General features: G+C 40.1%; 1 protein-coding gene across 1 annotated transcript in view; it reads right to left on the reverse strand.

Moving 5' to 3' along the window:
* Nucleotides 1-17,846, reverse strand: part of LOC140202573 (F-actin-capping protein subunit alpha-2) — a 40,546-nt gene extending 22,700 nt beyond the window's left edge. The window contains exon 1 of the mRNA XM_072267596.1: nucleotides 17,748-17,846. Coding sequence (XP_072123697.1) covers nucleotides 17,748-17,786 — 39 coding nt within the window. The 5' untranslated portion in view covers nucleotides 17,787-17,846. The remainder of the gene's footprint in view (nucleotides 1-17,747) is intronic.
* Nucleotides 17,847-21,167: the final 3,321 nt, after the last annotated feature.

Genomic DNA, 21,167 nt, shown 5'->3' on the forward strand with positions numbered 1-21,167 from the left:
GCTTCTACAGTTTCTTTTGGTGATTCATTGCATATACTCACCACTATGGAAACAGCTGCACCTCAGGTCCCTTTTAAATCTTTCCCTCATCTATCTACATCACTCAGGATTTTAATCACTTTTATTATGTCACCTTTCAGTCAACCATCAAAAGTTTTCCTGAACAGTTTCATTGACTAGTTTTGTTTTGAAACAGAATAGATTTGCACGAGACCCAAATGGTCTACTGATGCAAAATTGTTTGCACAAAAATCTTGGCTGTACTGTGCTGACAGTGATGGAAACTATGTAATAAGCATACCATCTAGCTTAGTGGTTCCCAAAGTGGGTGATACTGTCCCTGAGTCAGTGGGAGTTTCTAAGGGGGAAAACGCTCAGCAGCAAGGGGTGCAGCTGAGAGATTACAGCCTTAAGAAATGAATTACCAATTATGAGGCACTGAGGATCAAATGCTAATAATTGATTACAAAGATCACAATCACCTTTGTAATCAATTATTAGCACCAAAGCATGTTATAGCTGTTGAAAAGCAATGTGACACCTCTGTATTTGGCACCTCACTGGAAATCTGGACTGAACTTATTTCCAGACCTAGCCCTCATATTGCCATTCACTACTGTAGAAGTATAAAGTTATGCCCTTTCTGATGGCCTTGACCACATCTCTCTAGCCCACAGCCCAACCGAAATATTGCTGCCCCACTTTATGTACCTTCAGGCAAAGTAAGGTTTTACCTGAGCCATGATGATGTCATAACACTCCCCTTTACTGATCAGAGTGCTCCAGGTTGGGCGTAAACAATAGGTGATTGACTGCGGTCATTAATCCATAATGAAAATGGCAGAAGCAGACCAAAAAATATAGTCAGTACAGTGTGGAGCATCTGAAATACCAGCACCAAGCAACGTGTGCGGAAAATGAGGCAATGAAACCATCCAGACTCCTTGAACATTTGAAGAGAATACACTGATAAAGCAAACAAGAACCATACTTACAGTCACTACGTGAAAACTTAGAAACAAAATACTGAAACATGTTTGCCAGCACTTGCCGAAACAGCGATGGTTTGTGTGCTTCATGCAACATTTCATTGCTCACAGCTAAATCTGGAAAGCCCCATACAATTGAAGTACTGATTCTGTCAGCAGAAACTGAGGTTTTGAGTACAAGTTGCATCAGACCAAATAATTAAAGTGATTCTGTTCAGCAATAACTCTGTTCAAAAGTGGACAGATGGAAGGTACAAGAATGTTGAAGGCCATTGGACAACATAACTTGCTATGCAGTTGGATGAGTCAACTTTGCCAGGCAACAAATCTTGCTTTTTTCTTTATGTTTACTTCATGAAAGGTGAAAGCACGACTTAAGAGTTATTTCCAAGGGGACTATAAGCAGATATGAAGGGGTGTCAATATTTCAGGTTGTTGACCAACTTTTCAAAGAGAAGTACATTTTGCTCACTAACAAACAGGGCACCGTCAATGCCAGGATGCCACCATTCTTGAACAAGGCTGTACCTAACATTTACCCTTCACTGTGTAAATCAGAGACATCCTGTCGCAAAAAATGATTGACGGCACAAATAATTAAATCCTGTTATCAGAGCAGTAGAAAAAAAATCAAGACCCATGCTCTTAAGTCTTAATTTTTTCAAGAGCTTTGTATTGAAAATGATGAACAGTGATGAACATCTGTGGCTATACGACTCTTAAAAGGAAACTAGCCAAGAAGCTTTTATGTGCATTTTGAAACTGTGGTAAAATTCTTTGAAGAGTTGAATGCTTCATTCAGTAATCAACTGAAACTGTCCTCGCTGAGTCTCAATGCCCCCCCCCCGGAACCTGAACTTAAGGCCTCAGTCGGTCCACGTGGGTAGCAATGTTTCCATGCCGAGCACTGATGCTTCCCAGGGCTGTGCACAGCCCGCTGCTGTTCACACTGGTCACACACGATCATGTCTCAGGATTCAGCTCAAATCATATCACGTTTACAGATGACACAACTGTGGTTGGCTTCATCAACAACGATCAGGAGTCAGAGTACAGAGTACAGAGAGGAAACAGAGCAGATGGTAGACTGGTGTGAGAAAAGCAACTTAAGTCCGAACATGAAGATCACAGAAATGATTGTAGACTTTAGGAAGGTGCAGATGAACCATCCCCCTTTGCACATACATGGCTCCTCTGTAGGGAGTTAAATGCACCAAGTTCCTGTGAGTTCACATCACGGATGTCCTCATCTGGCCCTCTATGTCACTTCCCTGAATAAGGTGGCACAAGCAGTTGTCTCCACGACACAAGCCCCCCCCCCCCACCTTAACCTAATTTTACAGAAGCACCTTGACAGCAACCTTACAAACTGCATCTCCATCTGGTATGGAAGCAAAGTATTGGAGCAGAAGTCCCTACAAAAAACTGAGAATGTCCGAAGGATCATAGGGGTCTCCCTATCATCCACTGGGGACTTTTACCAGGAGCACTGTGTATGTAGAGGCCTTAGTATTATTAATGAATACCACCCATCCACCCTGCATCCTCTGACATTCCATCATCAGACAGGAAACTCGATAGAGACAAGAATGGTCAAGATGCGAAACAGCTTCCTCCCACTCCCCAGGCCATTAAGCTTCTGAACTCCCTGCCGCATCGCATTTGAAGCATCACCGGTAATTTGTATGTACCCTACAATATTTAATTTCTGCATTTTACATTATCTACGCTGAATTCATTTGAAGACTTAATTCTTAATTTCCTAAGCTATTATACGTTATGTGGGAGGAAGCTCTCAGAAAGGCAGCGTCCATTATTAAGGACCTCCAGCACCTAGGTTTATTATCACCGGCATGTGACGTGAAATTTGTTAACTTAACAGCAGCAATTCAATGCAATACATAATCTAGCAGAGACCAAAAAAAACCAAATTACACATTGAATAGATTATTAAAAAATGTGCAAAAATGGAAATATTGTATATTAAAAAAGTGAGGTAGTGTCCAAAGCTTCAAAGGCCATTCAGGAATCAGATGGCAGAGGGGAAGAAGCTGTTCCTGAATCGCTGAATGTGTGCCTTCAGGCTTCTGTATCTCCTACCTGATGGTAACAGTGAGAAAAGGGCATGCCCTGGGTGCTGGAGGTCCTCAATAATGGACGCTGCCTTTCTGAGACAGCGCTCCCTAAAGACGTCCTGGGTACTTTGTAGGCTAGTACTCAAGATGGGGCTGACTAGATTTGCAACCTTCTGCAACTTCTTTCAGTCCTGTGCAGTAGCCCCTCCATACCAGATAGTGATGCAGACTGTCAGAATGCTCTCCACAGTACAACTATAGAAGTTTTTGCGTGTATTTGTTGACATGCCAAATCACTTCAAACTCCTAATAAAGTATAGCTGCTGTCTTGCCTTCTTTATGACTACATCAATGTGTTGGGATCAGGTTAGATCCTCAAAGATCTTGACACCCAGGAACTTGGAACTGCTCAAACACGAGGAAATCTGCAGATGCTGGAAGTTCAAGCAACACACACAAAATGCTGGTGGAACGCAGCAGGCCAGACAGCATCCATAGGAAGAACAACAGTTGAAGTTTCAGGCCGAGACCCTTCATCAGGACTAACTGAAAGAAGAGATAGTCTCCACCTGAAATGTCATCTGTGCTTCTTCCTATGGATGCTGCCTAGCCTGCTGTGTTCCACCAGCATTTTCTGCGTGTTACTTGAAATTGCTCATTCTCTCCACTTCTAATCCCTTTATGAGGATTGGTATGTGTTCATTAATTACATATTTAATGTGTAAATAGTTTTATTTCTATCTTTAAATAGGCTTACATAATTTCTGCAATTATTTGTCAGCTTTGAATTCACAGCTCCTATTTTCTTTCAAAGTGCATTACAAATCAAAATTCTTTATAGTTTTTATTTGATGACCAGACAGTCAAAAAAAAGGTTTAGGAACCACTGGTCTCTATCTCTTTCCAGATTAGCTAAATTGTCGCCTCTATGACAGAAATGAAGAAAATTATTCAGAACTTTTCTAGCTTTAGTTATCAAGCATTTCAAAATCAAGATTACAAGATTCAGGAAGGGAGCCAATACAGTCCCCTGTGGGACCCGAGTGCTACCTATAGCCATGTCTGACACACAGCTGAGGCCACACAAACTGCGGTCTGCCGGTCAGGTAGTTCATTATCCAGGAAACAATGGAAGTGTTAAGCTGCACTGAACGGAGCTTTTCCGCCCAACAATGAGGGTGGTATGGTACTGGAGCCGCTCAAAATAAAAACACAATCCTCACAGTGCTGCCCTGGGAGTAAGCTCTGTTCAGCAGGCAGCTGATATCATCTACACCAATGTGCTCCTGGTATGTAAACTGCAGGGGATCAAGAGCTGATCTGACCAGGGGTGGGAGGCTAGCGAGGACCAGCCTCAAACAAGAGAAAATCTGCAGATGCTAGAAATTCAAGCAACACATACAAAATGCTGGAGGAACTCAGCAGCCAGACAGCCCAAAATGTCGATAGTACTAATTTTCTATATTTGTTACCTGGCTCACTGAGTTCCAGGACAAGGATCTCTAAGGTCATGATGTGTGAGGTTATAAAGTAAATACAGAAGTGGCTATGTGGCCTCTGATGTGTGCCTTACCATTCACTATGAGTATGATCGTTAAAATGAATAGTGATGCAGGCTTCAAAAGGCTCATTAGTCTCTACTCCTCATGCGCTAGTTGCTTACAGTCCTCAATTCTCCGATCTTTCACAAATGTACCTGCATCCACTTAATTACAGCTAATGACCTAACCTCCACAACCCTCCAGAGTACAGAATTCCAGAGATTCACTAGCTGCTCCAAAAAGAAATTCCTATGCACACCACGGATCCCTCTAAGCTGCGTAAGTGCACGGCTACAAGAAACTGAAATGCTCCCATGCACATAGCCTTTGCTGCCGCATAGCTGGAATTTTGTGTCAATTCTGAAATCTAGTTTCGGAATTCCCTATAATTGTATTAAATGAATATAATCCATAAATTTTCTAAATAAATGTGCCATAATCTTTACTTTGAAAGATCTTGGAGCTTCAACATATTTACAGTGTTAGCATTTCAAGTTACAACACTATTACAAATTGTAATGATAAACACAGAATGGAAGTCGGTAGCTCAACAGTAATAAACCACTGACCAGCTGAACACTAATGCCATCTAGTCAAAACATTTTACTTTCCCCACTGTACCTGTCAGTTGTTTTGACTGCCTGACATCGTTTGTGTTGTGAGTCGTGGTTTATGTGAATATTACAAGAACATTTAAAGTGCCAGGCAGTTTTCAGGCGGTGTAAAATTCCACGTTTAAGAGTAATGGCTGGAATGTGCAGATGTAAAAAAAATTTGAGGGAACACTGTGGCACACCCATTTTAAGCAAGTTACCTGTTTTAAATAGTTAAAAGTTATATTGTAGCTATGCCCTTTTCCAGCAGTGAAAACTCTGCCACTTGTGTGTCTAATCAAATTTGGTATCTTTTTCTCTATTACTGGCTCTTTGATAAAGGAATACAAAGGAATTTTCCATTAACTTAAGAATCCCCTTTCCTGTCTCGGCAAAACTTATTACCCTAGTCTATTTCTGGTTGGTAGTATCTCAAAATACCAAAGCTGATTTTATTTCATTCAACAATTCTAGATCAAAAAGTGCCTGATAAACAACATTTTGGAGTAATTTTTGTATTAATCTATAAATCTATAGAGGGAGGAGATGGCAGAGCGATGCAGCTTGCAGCGGCCACTCCAGTGATGTCTGTTATTTGTCAAGTAGGGTGCCGTGCACAATCCTGATTTGATGGAGACGGATGTGAGAGCACAGAGGAACATCTGGTGAAACTTCTGAAATGCCTGCTTCGCTGCTGCTGCTACCGTGTGGTCCAGAATCTCCGGAGAAGGCCCCGAGTCCTTGGCTTTGCTTGTTGCTCGGCGGCCGGGGTGGGGTCGAAGCACTCGGCAGAGGATGGTGCTCAGAGAGGCTGGTCGGAGGCGTGAAGTTTTCGGACGGACTCAAGAGTCTGCTGCAGTCGGATGCTTCCAATGGTGCTGCATCGGCAAGTTGGCGGCGCTTGGAAGTTCATGGCAGGGACAGTTCCTCCCTTCTGCCACCTGCATGGGATGAGGAGTCTGTTGGGACTTTGAGGCTTTTTTTTACCGTGCCCATGGTCTGCTCTTTAACAAATTATGGTATTGCTTTCCACTGTTGTAACTATATGTTATAATTATGTGGTTTTGCCAGTTTTAGTCTTGGTTTGTCCTGTGTTTTCTTGTGATATCATTTTGGAGAAATGTTGTATCATTTTTTACTGCATGCATTTCTAAATGCCCATAAAGAAGGACTGAGTGTCCTCATAATCTAATCTAAATTCTAGTCAAAGGGGATTGTTTTCAATTAAGTCTCAATACTTGAATTTGTATACAATCCTATACCACCTTCATTACAACTGTCTTCAAACTATTTGTATTTGTTGCCTTATCACTTCAAAGTATAGAAATAAAATTAATTTTAGAAAAAAAATAATCAATCCAGATCAGTTTGCTTTGCAAGTACAAAGAATTCAAAAAGGTCAACAAGCAAGGAAAAACCTGGGAGGATACCTCCTATGCTATTACAATAAAAAAAATTGAGGATACTGAAGAAATTATAACAATCTAGCTCACCAAACGTAGCAGGATGTGTCTACTCACGGCTTATTTGTAAGGGGGTTAAGAACTTAAAAAGGAAACTGCTGTAAATAAGTTCAGGTTAAATTTAACATTTCTAAACCCAGCATTTTTATTACTTGGATATACCCAATCCTAAAATATCCCACAGCCAGATGTTAAAATGAATCTAAAATTACAGAACATGTTCAGTATCCTCAATGTTTCCATCAAGTATTTTGAAGCACAGTCACAATTCTGATGTGCGGAAATGGAATAAGCTGCACCCAACAAGACCTTAATCAGCAATGAGAAAACAACTAATGGTATGCCTGAGACAATAATTGCCCTGAACATGGACAAGTGTTCCCCACCCCCCCCAACTCTTCACTAAATTGCCTTTTCCCATTAGATGTTGTAGAAAGGATCTATTTGACATTTCATGCAAAATCTAAACAGATACTTCCAATTTCAGTTCATTTAACTACATCAATGCAATCAGAGTATTTAATCAGCAACATACAATGCATAGTCCAGGAACATTGCTGACCATATTGCTCATACAAATTCAATGATGTCTTGATAACTTGAGCAGAAATTTTTAATCTACTAGTTATCCAATACTTCCACTGATTGCCCTATAAAACATTTTATATTTCCTAACACATTCTTGCCCCCTTCATTATTCTAACTCCAAAAAACTGTCACTCAAGCCCTTGCACTCTCATTTTCATATTTGTAATTCATCAAAATCAACTTATGAGCTACATTCTACCTTCGCCAAAACTGCACTAACTCTTCTGTCAAAGTTTGAATCAAAGAAATCTTCCAATATTGAGTGTGACCATGATCTCAAAAAATACTTTTTCTATTATTGAGGTGAATAATTGCCATACCTGAAGATTAAATAGAGAATTCTTACTGAATACTGGGAGTTGACTGCATGATACTTGTTCAATCAATACAACGTATCTAACAAACCAACTGATTTAGGATCAATATTTTAATTAATGATGGTAAATAATGAAATTGCTCCTGCATAATTTGTTATTTTGTTCAGGTAGAGAATTAATTTTCAAGTCCACATCTCTATAATGAACAAAATTCATCTCTTCAGCTTGAAGGACAACACTTATCTACTTATCAATCCAGTAGATCCCCATGAAGCTCAGTCTTGTAGCATTCCATTAACCTCTATTTAGTACCCTTTATTAAGAGACCTTCCAAGATCATCTCTCTTCCCTTGTTTCATACAAAGGCAATTTCTAAATACAAACAAAGCATAAGTAAACCCTTCCATTCCATACTGCTGTCACAGGTTGTTGTTGAGGTGGATTACATGAAGGTACTTGAGAAGCTGGATGACAATTTGTTGCGCTGATGAAAGACAGAAGTTGACATGGAGCATTAACTCCGGCCAAGATCTTCAGAAATAAATGATCTTGATGATACTCTTCCTCCCCCCCCACCCCCAGTCTGTTGTAATATATTAAAACCTTTATCAAGCAGATGAACCAAAGAAAAGATGAATATTTGAGGGCAATTCCTATTTAATCAGTCAACTATGAAATTTCTGTTGAGACAATCTGATGTCAACAACTGATCTGAAGTTACATAAAATTCTAAACACCAGTTCTGAGTGTTTACACACCTACACTTTTTCATTTAACTATCAAACCATCTTCTTTCTCCATATGCCTTCCTAAGTTAACCTTGAATATATCTTATCTGGCTCAATTATTTCCTGTGGCACAGAGTTCCACATTCCAATTTCTTTGGATAAATAAATTACTCAAGTCCCTATTAAATTTATCAACAGATCTCATGTCCTATTGACAGAACTTTGTTTACAGTATCAAACTCTCTTGTAATTTTAGAACTTCAGCTTCAGCATTACTTTGTTGCTCTTTTAAGAATGGCTTTATTAAACTGTTTTCACTTCACCATGAGTACCAATATTCAAGGTCCCTTTGCTTTCTTATTGTAAAGAATAGCATGGATTCCCTCTTAGTAAAATACACCTCAAATGAGAAAAAGAAGGCTATCAATTACACTTGCATTCCATAAGTTTGTCTTATTGACCACATCCAGCACGTGATGTAAATCTTACACTTAACCTTTCACTCATTTATGTAAGTGGGGAATAAGTATGGTTGCAGTACTGATCTTTAGCATCACTGGGTCATCTGTAGCTAATCTTAACTATACTGTTAGTTTGATATTCATTCTGCTATTGGTTTTCTGACTACACAGGTTTTGGCTACAACTGCAACTCTATGGAGTCTTCATTAGACATTTTTTGAAAAAAAATAAACATAACATTATATTACCTTGATTTATTCTCTATTACTCCAACAAAGACTAATAAAGTTGACTGGGTTGTCCTCTTGGAATTTGAGCCTTTTAAGTACTTTCCTCATAAAATGATCTGAGAGAGCATTCCATGTCTTTTGCTGCTGGTCCTTGGACATGTACGTTCACATTAGTCATTTATCATTTCTTGGGCACCATTCCCAAAAATTGTGTGTGCAGGAACAGTTCTGCCAAATATTCACTGCAACATGATATCCATCCTAGAATTCATGCTGTTTAATAACTTAAATGAGGAGAAAAATCTAATCTTGAGAATGTAACAGCCAACACATTATGTCTGAGTTCTATCAATACAGTTTTAAGGAAGGAAACAATGTCCAAGGAGGCAAATCATGAAGTTACCCATGACATCAGCTCCAATGATCAAATCAGTTAATTCTTATTGCCATGCATCCCAAGTTTTTAAAGAGTTTGTATTAAAAGTTCAACTGTAATTCAACTGCGCAGTTCAATTACTAATTCAACTGTAACTAAAAATAATAAACTGAGTGGTGGGCAGGGAATTGAATGAAGATGCTCCATTGTATTTTGATCACTATAGCAAGTGCAATCCAGAATCAATAACACAAATAATCTTAAGGAACACCAATAATGATTCTGGAAATAATACAATTTGACAACCATAGTGAAGGATTAATATTTAATTATCTGGCAGACCAGAGAATTACCAGAAATATATATAAAGTGGGCATTACATCAATGGGTTTTGGTGATTCACCATATTTCACAGAAATGTAGTACAAAACTGCGTATAGACAACACAACTTTCACTGGTCCTGTGTTTCAAATCCTACCTTACCCAATATTACAAAAGTACAGTCACAAAGTCTACTATCATTTCATTGTTGCAATGTTCCCGCTACAGGTTGAGTACCCCTTATCCTAAATGCTTGGGGCCAGAAATGTTTTGGATTTTGGAATATGTAATGAGATAGCTTGGGATCACCATAATTCCCAACTCTGAATTTTTGTACTACCAGTAAGCAGTATTAGTCTTACACTTGTTCATCACATGTATGCATTTAACAGTAAAAATTATTACAGGTCGACCTTCACTAATCTGACTACCTATAATCCGGTTCCTTTGATACTCCGGCACTGATTATGCTTAATGTGATCCTTCTGTAATTCGGCATTTTCACTAATTGGGCACTCCTCAGGTCCCAGTGGTGCCGGATTAGTGAAGGCTGACCTGTACTTACCATTATTATAATGAAAATATAATGTGTGCAGGATAACAAAAGCAGCACAGCAGCATCAGAAGAATACCTGAACCAGATGTTGAACAGCAATTTAAAAAAAGCCAGATTTCAGTATCACCTACAATGTCATGCTATGACTACAAGGTTACAGTGTATCATTTGTATTTTACTTTTAAAAAACATTTATGTAAGGTGTAAAAACAATCAGTATTGTAGACTTGTTCTGGTGTTAGTTTCAGTGATGATTTTTGCAAACTTATCAGTGCTTCATGATCAGCAGAAACTCTTTAAAATGTTTAAGATCTTTTTTAAAAAAAAATGCAATGCAGTGCCTTTTCTTAAATTTCTGCAACCAGTCTGCAGAATATTCACAATTACTTTCAATTTCCAGTTTGTCAGAATAAATCTTTCCTTGTTTCATGATCAGCATACTGTTAAAGTGGCATATGTTCATTCCAACACAGACAAATGTATTCCTTCAATTCACAATTGAGATCTTCATTTTTCACTTTATACACCAGTTTTGTATTTTTCATTAACTTCTATTCAACACACATGCAAGGTCACTCCTCAGAACAGCGTGATGTGCAAGGATCTGCATATTGCCTGCAATCTGTGCGGATTAGTGATAACATATCCTCCTCACTGACGATCAACACGAGTACACCTCAACGTTTGTGCTTAGCCCACTGCTCTACACTCTCTATACCCATGACTGTGTGGCTAGGCATAGCTCAAATACCATCTATAAAATTGCTGATGATACCATTGTTGGTAGAATCACAGATAGAGATGAGAGGGTGTACAGGAGCGAGATACGCCAACTAGTGGAGTGGTTTTACAGCAACAACCTTGCACTCAACATCAGTAAGATGAAGAGAGCTGATTGTGGACTTCAGGAAGGGCAAGATGAAGGAACACATACCAATCCTCAGAGGGATCAGAAGTGGAGATTGAGCAGTTTCAAGTTCCTGGGTTTCAAGATCTGAGGACCTAACCTGGTCCCAACACCGATGCAGCTACAACGTCGACAAGACAACATCTAGAATGAAGTTTGAACTTAGGAGTTTGAAGAGATTTGGTATGTCAACAAAAACACTCGAAAACTTCTACTGGTGTACCATGGAGAGCATTCAGACAGGCTGTAGAAACTGTCTGGTATGGGGGGGGGGGCGGGTAGGTGAGGTAGGTGGGCAGGCTAATGCACACGATCAAAAGAAGCTGCAGAAGGTTGTAAATTTAGTTGGCTCCATCCCAGGTACTAACCTACAAAGTACCCAGGATATCTTCAAGGAGCAGTGTCCATTATAAAGGACCCCCAGCAACTGTTACCATCAGGTAGGAGGTACAGAAGCCCCAAGGCACACATTCAGCAATTCAGGAACAGCTTCTTCCACTCTGCCATCCAATTCCTAAATGGACAATGATCCCGTGAACACTACTCCACTTTTTAAAATATATATTTTGTGTTTTTGCACGATTTTAATCTATTCATTATACATAATGCAATTTATTTATTTTTCTTTTTTTCTTCTTCAATATAATGTATAGCATTGAACTGCTGCCAGTGATAACAAACCCAATTCTGATCTTCCCACCGCCTTGCACAATTTCCCATTCATGATGTCATATTAGTAAACAAAACGAATTTCGCTTTTTTGATTTTTGTATTTTTGTATATAAGGGGTACTCAACCTGTTTTAGAGCTGCCAAATTATACAGCAAAGAAACAAACATGGTCAACTAGTCCAGGCTGACCATAAAGCACCCTTCTAAATTAATCCTATTATATTCATCCCTCATTCTCATTAACACAATGGCCATATCTTCAGGAGGAAATTGGAGAATCCAAAGTAAACTCCTCACAGGAGAATGTTGCATATTGAATGAAGAATGCTGAAGCCCTCAGGATACAGCTCCACTAACAGTGTCACTGTGTAGGCACACCAAATTGAGGGACTCCTGAATGACTGCAGACATAGAGACTGGTAAGCAAAAAGTAGGAAACCTATATTGTGCTTAGGCAGCTAGGTATGAATGAATCCCTTGATGAATATAAAAAGTTTAAGACTAAGCTTAAGAGGGAAAACAGGAGGGCAAGAATGAATTTGGCAAACTCGATTTAAAAAAATCCTAAGAGATTCTTCAGTTATATGAATGTAAGAGGGTGACTAGGGAAAGAGAAGGTCCCCTTAAGGACCAGAGCTGCCCACGTGCAGAGCCACAGGAGTTAAATCTTAGCCTCTTAATTTGTAAGTATTCCTTTCCCTGTGTTTTACAAGTGACTTTTCCTCACATATAACCTCACTGCCTATATTTATGACAGGTTTTCCTGCCAGATAAATTATCCTGGATGATTATCCTTAAATCTGTTACCTATAGGATAGTTGTATTCATTTAGCAACCCCATCCCACTTAGTTTAGCTTCTCAGTTAATTCCTATCATAAAGAAAATGTGCAATTTCCTGTTAAAAAACAGGTGCCACCACCCACAGCCATAGATCAATTTCTAAACTGTCCTGCTTTGTTGAAAACAAATAGTTAAGATGCAACCAGAGGCAAAACTTAATTCTTATCTTACAGGATCCACTTGCTTTTCTGAAAACTTTACTGTAATAATGAGCAACATGCTCTTGTACCCCCACATTTCCACACCCCCCCCCACCACTTGTCTATTCCTAAGCACAAAGACAACAAAGCATCCAGGTCAGACTGTACCAGAAAAACAGCTAGTCCTCCTAACTACTGCATTTCTAGCTGCATCGCTAATATTTAATCCTTATTCTCGTTCACTAGTGTAATTGTTAATAATTGAAAAAGGACATGCTATAAAGTAATACTGCCCATTCAATTATTATATTGTTAGTTTTGATATACATATATAATTAACTATAAGATCTAGAAATTTACAATAAATGTCTATATTTTTCAGCAATTGGGTCAACTATGCTCAGAAGGACTATAAATGTCACATGATATATACCAGACTAGACACAGAATATTTCTACTACAAACCCGACAGCAATTATCAAATTAATTACAGTAGTATTTTTTTAAAATCAGTCTTTATGAAAAGTACATAGATGGATGGAGGTAAAAAAACAATTATTCTGTTACTATTTCAGTTTAAAAACAAATGATTTTTAAAATAATGAATGAATGAATGTATTGTATTCCAAACAGTTACCTGTCAGCAATCACAGACCACCCTAATTTTGGTCAGTGTGTAGGAAATCAACTTCAGTGCAGACAAGATTTATTTAATTTGTCTCTTGAAACACAAAAATCAATCTATGGAAAACTCTGGGTGTGAGGCAGTGCAAAATTCCACACACCCCTCCCCTTCCCATAAAAATATCACCAAGAACAAAAGCTTTTTGCTTCCTTGAGAAAAATGTGTGTGAAGGATATTAGGAGAGGCTGTGTTGGAATCTAGGCTCACTGGAGTAGCAAATGACATGGAAGGATCTAACTGGGCCTAAGAAAACAAAGATGTAACTTAAAGCTATTTTATCTTCAAGTCTATAAATAATCTTGTAGCATCCCATTCCAACATCTATACCAGCATTTTCATTCAGATGACATCTAAACCCACAATATCTGACATTTAAAACACAAATGAAATATCCATACACTTTCAAATCAGCTAATCATCTTATCACCTTACTGAATTCATTACACAGAAGATTAATTTGTGCATTAAACTTAACTTTGGTACAAAGTACAAATGCTCGGACAGACTTAAATAACAATTGTAAATTAATGCAACTTTCTAGCTGTAGTGACAGTTTGGTGAAGCAGAAGTTACAACGTCATTCAGAAACAAACTCATACGTAACGATTAAAATGCAGTGTAGCTAGAGAATGCAAGTAAACTCACTTCATTTGCACAAAAGTGTATTTCAGACTGAAGAGGATGAGTGGCATCTATAAAACATTCTAAATTGATAAACAGTTGCTTCTGTTTACCAAATTTCCAGGATAACCTACTCTGTCCAAAACCCATCCTGAATATTCACACAAATGTTATAACCTCTAGACTATAATTTAATTTTAAAATTTCTAAATAACTACATTCCTATCACAAAACAAACTTATGAATACGTATGTTAATTAAAACAAACATCCTTTACAGGTTTTTGGCATATGCAGTGGATTTCAGTTAATTGTTCAACCGGGGCAGCCATTTATTTGCATAACTCTTAAGGAAAAATAAAAATCGAGAGAATAACTGGGATTCCCTGGTAGTTGGAGAAATAAGCAGGAAGACAATTTGGAACCATTTTGCTCACTAAAGTTTCAGCATTCAATTTGGAGATTCCAGAAACAGCTGGGAGTGAAAATGAAACAATTTCACTACTTCAACAAATTAGGAATTACGAAGAATTCGAAGGCATGATAATCTTGAATGTTACAATGAAAATGTGGAGGATGCAGTCTATTATCTACACTATGTGCCTGCGCTGATTTGTTCATTTACAATCAAAATAACATGGCAGATGAATTCTTCTGTCGATAACTATTAGGAACTAATACAGTTATATAGTACTGTAGAGGTATTAGTGTTCTGATGTTCTATATTCTTTTAAACACACAAATTGTTAGTTACATGGCAGTTTGGCTTTTTAACTATTTCCATGAAACTTTGGTTAATTGGGACAGCTGCTTAATTGGACTAAAATGTACTGGTTTGAATGCGTCCCAGTTAACCAGAATTCCACTGTAGACGACATTGTACTGAGTCACAAATTTAGAGGTACAAGTAACAAACCTCAATGAAGTTGTGAAGTGGCATCTCAGAAGAACAAGAGGAATAACAAGCCACAGTCTCTTAAGGTTGTTCAACCATTTATTGAGATCCCCAATCCTGCACAACTGCCATGAGTGATAACAAATACACTAACCTGAAACCGCAAATGTTTTCCGTATACAAAGATGTATTTTCAGAATACTCAGTTTTATTCCACTGTATCCCACTGATTTCCTTGAAAGTCTAGAAACCTATCCACCTCAACTTTGAATATAGTCATGGGAAAATCAGAGCTCAAAACTTGTGCTCTAAATAGCTGACCCTGCATCAGCTACCAGGTTCTTTGCAGACAGGGATAACAGCCATTTAAGCCCTCAACTGCACATTTCAACAAGATCTCAAAGGCTCAATTTGCATGAAATAGGCAATTTAATCACAAACATGAGAAAATCTGCAGATGCTGGAAATCCAAGGCAACACACACAAAATGCTGGAAGAACTCAGCAGGTCAGGCAGCATCTCTAGAAATGAATAATCAGTTGATGTTTCAGGCCGAGATGGCATGAGCATCAATTTCTCGAACTTCTGCTAATTCCCCCTCCCCTCACTATTCCCATTTCCTCATCTCACCCATTTCCTTATGGGCTCATCACCTTCCCTCTGGTGCTCTTCCTCCTTCCCTTTCTTCCATGGTGCTCTACCCTCTATCAGATTCCCTCTCTCCTACCCCTTTATCTCCTTCACCATTCTATTTCCCAGCTCTTTACTTCACCCCTCATCCCCTCGGTTCACCCATCACCTACTACTCTGTACTACTTCCTCCCCTCCCCCCACCTTCTTACTCTGACTTATCTTCCCCCCACCCCCCAGTCCAAATGAGGGATCTTTGTCCCAAATGCCGACTGTTTATTCCTCTCCAAAGATGCTGTCTGACCTGCTCTCCAGTACTGCATTGCCATCTCGTTTAATATCTGTACTGTTATAAAAATGCACAACTGCAGTAACCAATTAAATGAATCTTTGTTACACCATCTCCAAATCATGAATAGCCTCAAGATAGAGAATGAAAGTTCAAATAGTACTCCAGGTGCATTTTCAGCAAAGCCATGTAGAACTGCAACTCAGCTCCCTTACTCTTGCACTCCAACACTCAATCAACACCGTTGATTAATAAGACATCAAAATCAATTACTACACCTGCCTCGATTTGTCTAACAAAGTAGCAAATCAATTAACACTTAAACTTTCATGATTTTCAAAAACATACTGAAAGCAGCCAAATATTTATCTTAGCCAACCTGTTAATCAAGTAGTCCTTTTAAACACCTTGGTCCATCTACTGTTGTCTAGTTTCCTCCCAAACCATCAAGAAAAACTGCCTATTAGATTAACCCACTTTGCAGATCAAAAGTCATGAAACTGTACCTTCTTCAGACGTATAATAAACTAACTTTAGTACGCTCAATCTACTTTGAACAAAATGGAGGCCTGTTATGTGAAATTCATTATTCTCTTTTACATCATGTAACAGGAATAAGAGTACAGACTGATTAAAATTCTAAATTATGAGAACAGCTTAAGAAAAAATGTATTAGCTGCCCTGACAATATTTGTGTAGGCCTGAAATAATTTGCATCAAATTCCAAGAAAATATTACTGTAGTGATCAATGTTAAACACTGAAGATGGAACTGAAATGACTTCCTGGTAGACAGCAGAGCGAAGTATACGGTAATGTCAAAACTAAAAGAAATCACAAAGTATTTAAAATCAAAATAACTGATGCACTGGACCCAATAGAAAGAACCTTCGAAAATTACTTTGTGCTCCTAGTTGTTTTGAAACTTACAAGGACGTGTTTTGAGTAAAACCCTAATTCATATCAAGTTCAAACAAAATTACAAAAGTTCTGTTTTCACAGAATGAAATGTGTGATTACAGGCTGATTGGCACGGCACTCCTTAGAAAGTTAACATGATTCAAATGTAGACTGCTTACTGAAGGAGACGATTTTAAGCAGTTTATTTCTAGCAGCAATGAACAAAAGACGCTAAACCTACAGAGACTCGGGAACAGATCCTAACTTTGCCATCTTTACTAACAGGAAATGTCTTAAAACATAGAAGAGAAAGATAATGAGAAATGCAGCCTGGATATTCTCTCTCTCCCCAGCGCTTAAACTAACACATAGAAGCTGGTATAGCAGCCTCGGGGAGGTGTTTGGATACACAATTCCTACAAAGTGAGTGCTGCGGCATAAGGAAAGGGCAGCGGCGACCGGGAAGGAGGACACCGGCCATCGGTGGGGAGCTATACTGTTCCGCGCTCTGTCCTCCCCGGCTCCAGCAGCAGTGTCAGGTCGTCGGCCGAAGCTGAAACGGCGAAAGCAGCCAGAACCAAAGGGGAACGAGAGGCGAGGGGAGTCCAAGACCCCGCCCGAGTCTCAGCCCTGGCCCCGCCCGAGCTCTGGCACCCACCCCCCGCCCGAGGGTGCGGGCGGCACGCTCGGCTCTTTTTGGGCACCCGCCATTCGACGACCCTACAAGGACTGCGGGCGATTTGCACCAAGCTAAAAATAAAGCGGCCCTGCACTAGCACCGGGCAGGGCAGGGCCGAGACGCCCCGGGCACAGCCGGCGCTCACGGCGTTCCGCTCGTCAACCGGCAGGGTAGACGCCGGCAAAGCTAGCGCAGTGCCTACACCCGTAGCTAGACCCTTAGAGCAGCCGGATGAAGCAAATTACCCCTCACCTTCTCCTCCTCCGAGACCTGCTCCTCATGATCCGCCATCTTGGGCCGGGCTGTAAATAACTGAACGCTTCTCGCGGCGCATTATGGGTAAGGCGAAAGACCGGGGGGTGGGGGGCGCGCTTGGAGGTGCGGGGGCGCGCCCAGACTTGGGAGGGGGGAGCGGGGGAGCGCGCCGAGGCGCATGCGCGCCCTCTACAGACTTTCGATGTCACTGCCCCAGTAGCGCAATGGGTGTGGGAATGAAATCGAAAAGAAATTATGTATACTTTTCCATGGTCACAATCGTTATATCTAACTCCAATTAGTAATTATTCATTCCCTATGCTACTCTACTCCGAGTACACTCTGTGCCAGATTTTGCTCTTAACTCCATCTGCAACTTTGCACAAGATACCATAGAAGTGGGCCATATCTCAAACGCCACACATAAAAGTTGCTGGTGAACGCAGCAGGCCAGGCAGCATCTCTAGGAAGAGGCACAGTCCACGTTTCAGGCCAAGACCCTGACCATTCGTTGTCTTGGCCTGAAACGTGGACTGTACCTCTTCCTAGAGATGCTGCCTGGCCTGCTGCGTTCACCAGCAACTTCTATGTGTGTTGCTTGAAATTCCAGCATCTGCAGATTTCCTCGTGTTTTCATATCTCAAATACGACGAATTGGAATAATGGAAGGAAACAAGAGAGCTTAGTAACGTGTTACATTTCTCCATTCTGTTATTGTTTTAGCTGGACACACCGTGTAATTTTTTTTCTCTATTGTCATATATTGCTGCTGTTAATAACTTACATGACATTTGCTGGTGACATAAAATCTGATTCTGTCTGAACAGTATGTAAGACAAAGCCTTTCACTGTACCTTGAAACATTATATAGGCATCTGTTAGTCTCATGAGACCATGGTTTCCAGGGGAAAGGCCTGGGCAAGGTTGTATGGAAGACCAGCAGTTGCCCATGCTCGAAGTCTCCCCCATCCATGCCACCGATGTTGTCCAAGAGAAGGGCATTAGGACCCATACAACTTGGCACCGGTGTCATCGCAGAGCAATGTGTGGTTAAGTGCCTTGCTCAAGGACAGATGCGCTGCCTCAGCCAAGGGTCGAACTAGTGACCATTCAAATCACTAGGCGAACGCCTTAACCACTTGGCCACACGCCAACACACCTTGAAACATACGCCAATAATAAACCAACCACAATTCAAATTTTCCTGTGCAATCAGATAATAAAAGTTGATATAAGACTGTAAGATATTGGAGCGGAATTAGGACATTTGGCCCATTGAGTCTGCTCCACCATTTTGTCATGGCTGATCCATTTTTCTTCTCAGCCCCATTCTCTTGCCCTCTCCCTGTATTCCTTCATGCCCTGACAAATCAAGAATCTATCAACCTCTGCCTTAAATATATGTAAAGACTTGTTTTTATTTTCTTTTGCATAGAATAGTGGTAAGCAGTTACAGTTTCATGAATGCAGTTGAAAATGAGCTTAGCTTTAGAAATATATCGTGGGTGAATCTCGTCCTCCGCCTATGAATGATTTTGAACTATTGAAAGGTGTGTCACTCACAAAGAGGGCAAGTCAGGGTGTAGACGTCATCATTAGCTATCAAATGAAATATCAGCTTAAATCATTGCTCATATATAAAAAAGAACCTGTGTACTTGAACAGCAAGTCACTGAAAGCAAACATGCACATGTAACTAGCAGATAACGAGGCAAATGACACATTAGCCTTCTTTGCGGATGTTCTGAGAACAATAGCAAGGATGTCAAACAACAACTAATCTCATTTTTTTTTGTGATCTGCTAATTTGTTATCTGTGGATTTGCATACTTGTGAGGTTGAACTTCCATTACTGAGGCTGTTGGTAATTGTCACTTGGTCCCTCTTCCTGGTGCCTGCGTGTTATGAAGACTTACGCATCTGGAAAATAAAACCTTTTCCTAATGAGGAGAAGACTTAAGTACAGAGTGGGAACAGGGCTCAGCACCGAGTGACTGGTGCCTTGCCTGGAAACCCATGTGGTCCCATGGCTTCAAACTAAGAAACACCAGTTCCAAGAATCAAAAAAGAGTGGCAATTTATCACAGGTACTATTTGAGCCTTTGGGATTCAGGAAGCCTCTGAATTAGGGTGATGGTTGCCGGGGAGAAGAGTGGGAATCTCAGCAAGCCACTTCCCTCTGAGCACCATTTCCACAAAGTAAGCTTAAAGTTTCCAAAACTGATATAAAACAGGAGGATATTGGAGTTGGCCTTAGTGGTATGTCTGGTTTTTGTTACCTGTGAGAATTCTGTGCCCACATCCTTCTACGATATCAAGGACTGAGTCTATGCAGGGCGTTAGAGAGAATATCCCTGGAGTACTGTCTGCAGTTTGGGTTCACCTCCTGAGAATAGATATACTTGGCATCAAGGGAATATAACAGAGGTTCTGCAGACTGATTCATTGCCATTCTGGAACTGTCACAGGAGGAGAGATTGAGTCAACACCTCCTGTGTTCCAGAGTAGTGAGAACCCTCATTGAAAGGTACATGATTCTGAAAGGATGCAGAAAAAATCTTTCTCTTAGCTATGGCTACATCACATTATATGATTTTCACATAAAGAATTATATGATATTTACATTAAGAAGATGGCACCAGTGAGCAACACGGCCAAAGGCAACGTCCTTCGGACAGTTCACAAAACTTCCTTCAACTATGATTCTGCTGCTATTGGAACGTATGACTCGCATTGTGACAGTGTGTTTTCCGGCCGATTGAGCGAGCTGGTGCTTTGCTGTCGATAAGGTTTGGAGTGAAGTCTGTGGCCTGGAGACGGGGCGCGAGCCCATGGGCAACTCCATTTCTCATTGATCTCGCGGATTAGAGTGGAGAGCAAGATTGAAATCAACGAGGGCAAGAGCGAAAGGGGAATGGATGTCCTGCGCCATCTGCTTGCTTTTGACCAGTCTCTCTCTATCTCTCTCTCACTCACTGCTCTGAGGAAGGAGCCAGAGTCTAGATATAATCAACATGGCTTGTGGATTGGACTCTGTAGTTCATGTTATGACATGGTTACTCCTTCTACTATTGCTATTTTGTGCGATTTTGATTGGGGCGGACCGGCGCTGCAGCCTGCAGTCAATGAGCGACAAGGCGCTAACTTGAACTGAGCCAAACTTTATGAACATTCCGAGACCATCTCAACTGTTTGATGCTTTATATTCTCACTTTTTGCTGCTTGCACGATACGTTCCTTTTTTCTGTGTGTTGGGTGTTTGATTGTTTTCTTTGAACAGGTTCCATGGTGTTTCTTTGTTTCGTGGCTGTCTGTGGGGGAGACAAATCTCAGGGTTGTATACTGCATACGTACTTTGATAATAAATATACTTTGAATCTTTGAATTATGTAATCATATCTCCAGTTATGAAGATAT

This window comes from Mobula birostris, chromosome 9 (assembly GCF_030028105.1).
Source record: "Mobula birostris isolate sMobBir1 chromosome 9, sMobBir1.hap1, whole genome shotgun sequence".
Lineage (NCBI taxonomy): Eukaryota > Metazoa > Chordata > Chondrichthyes > Myliobatiformes > Myliobatidae > Mobula > Mobula birostris.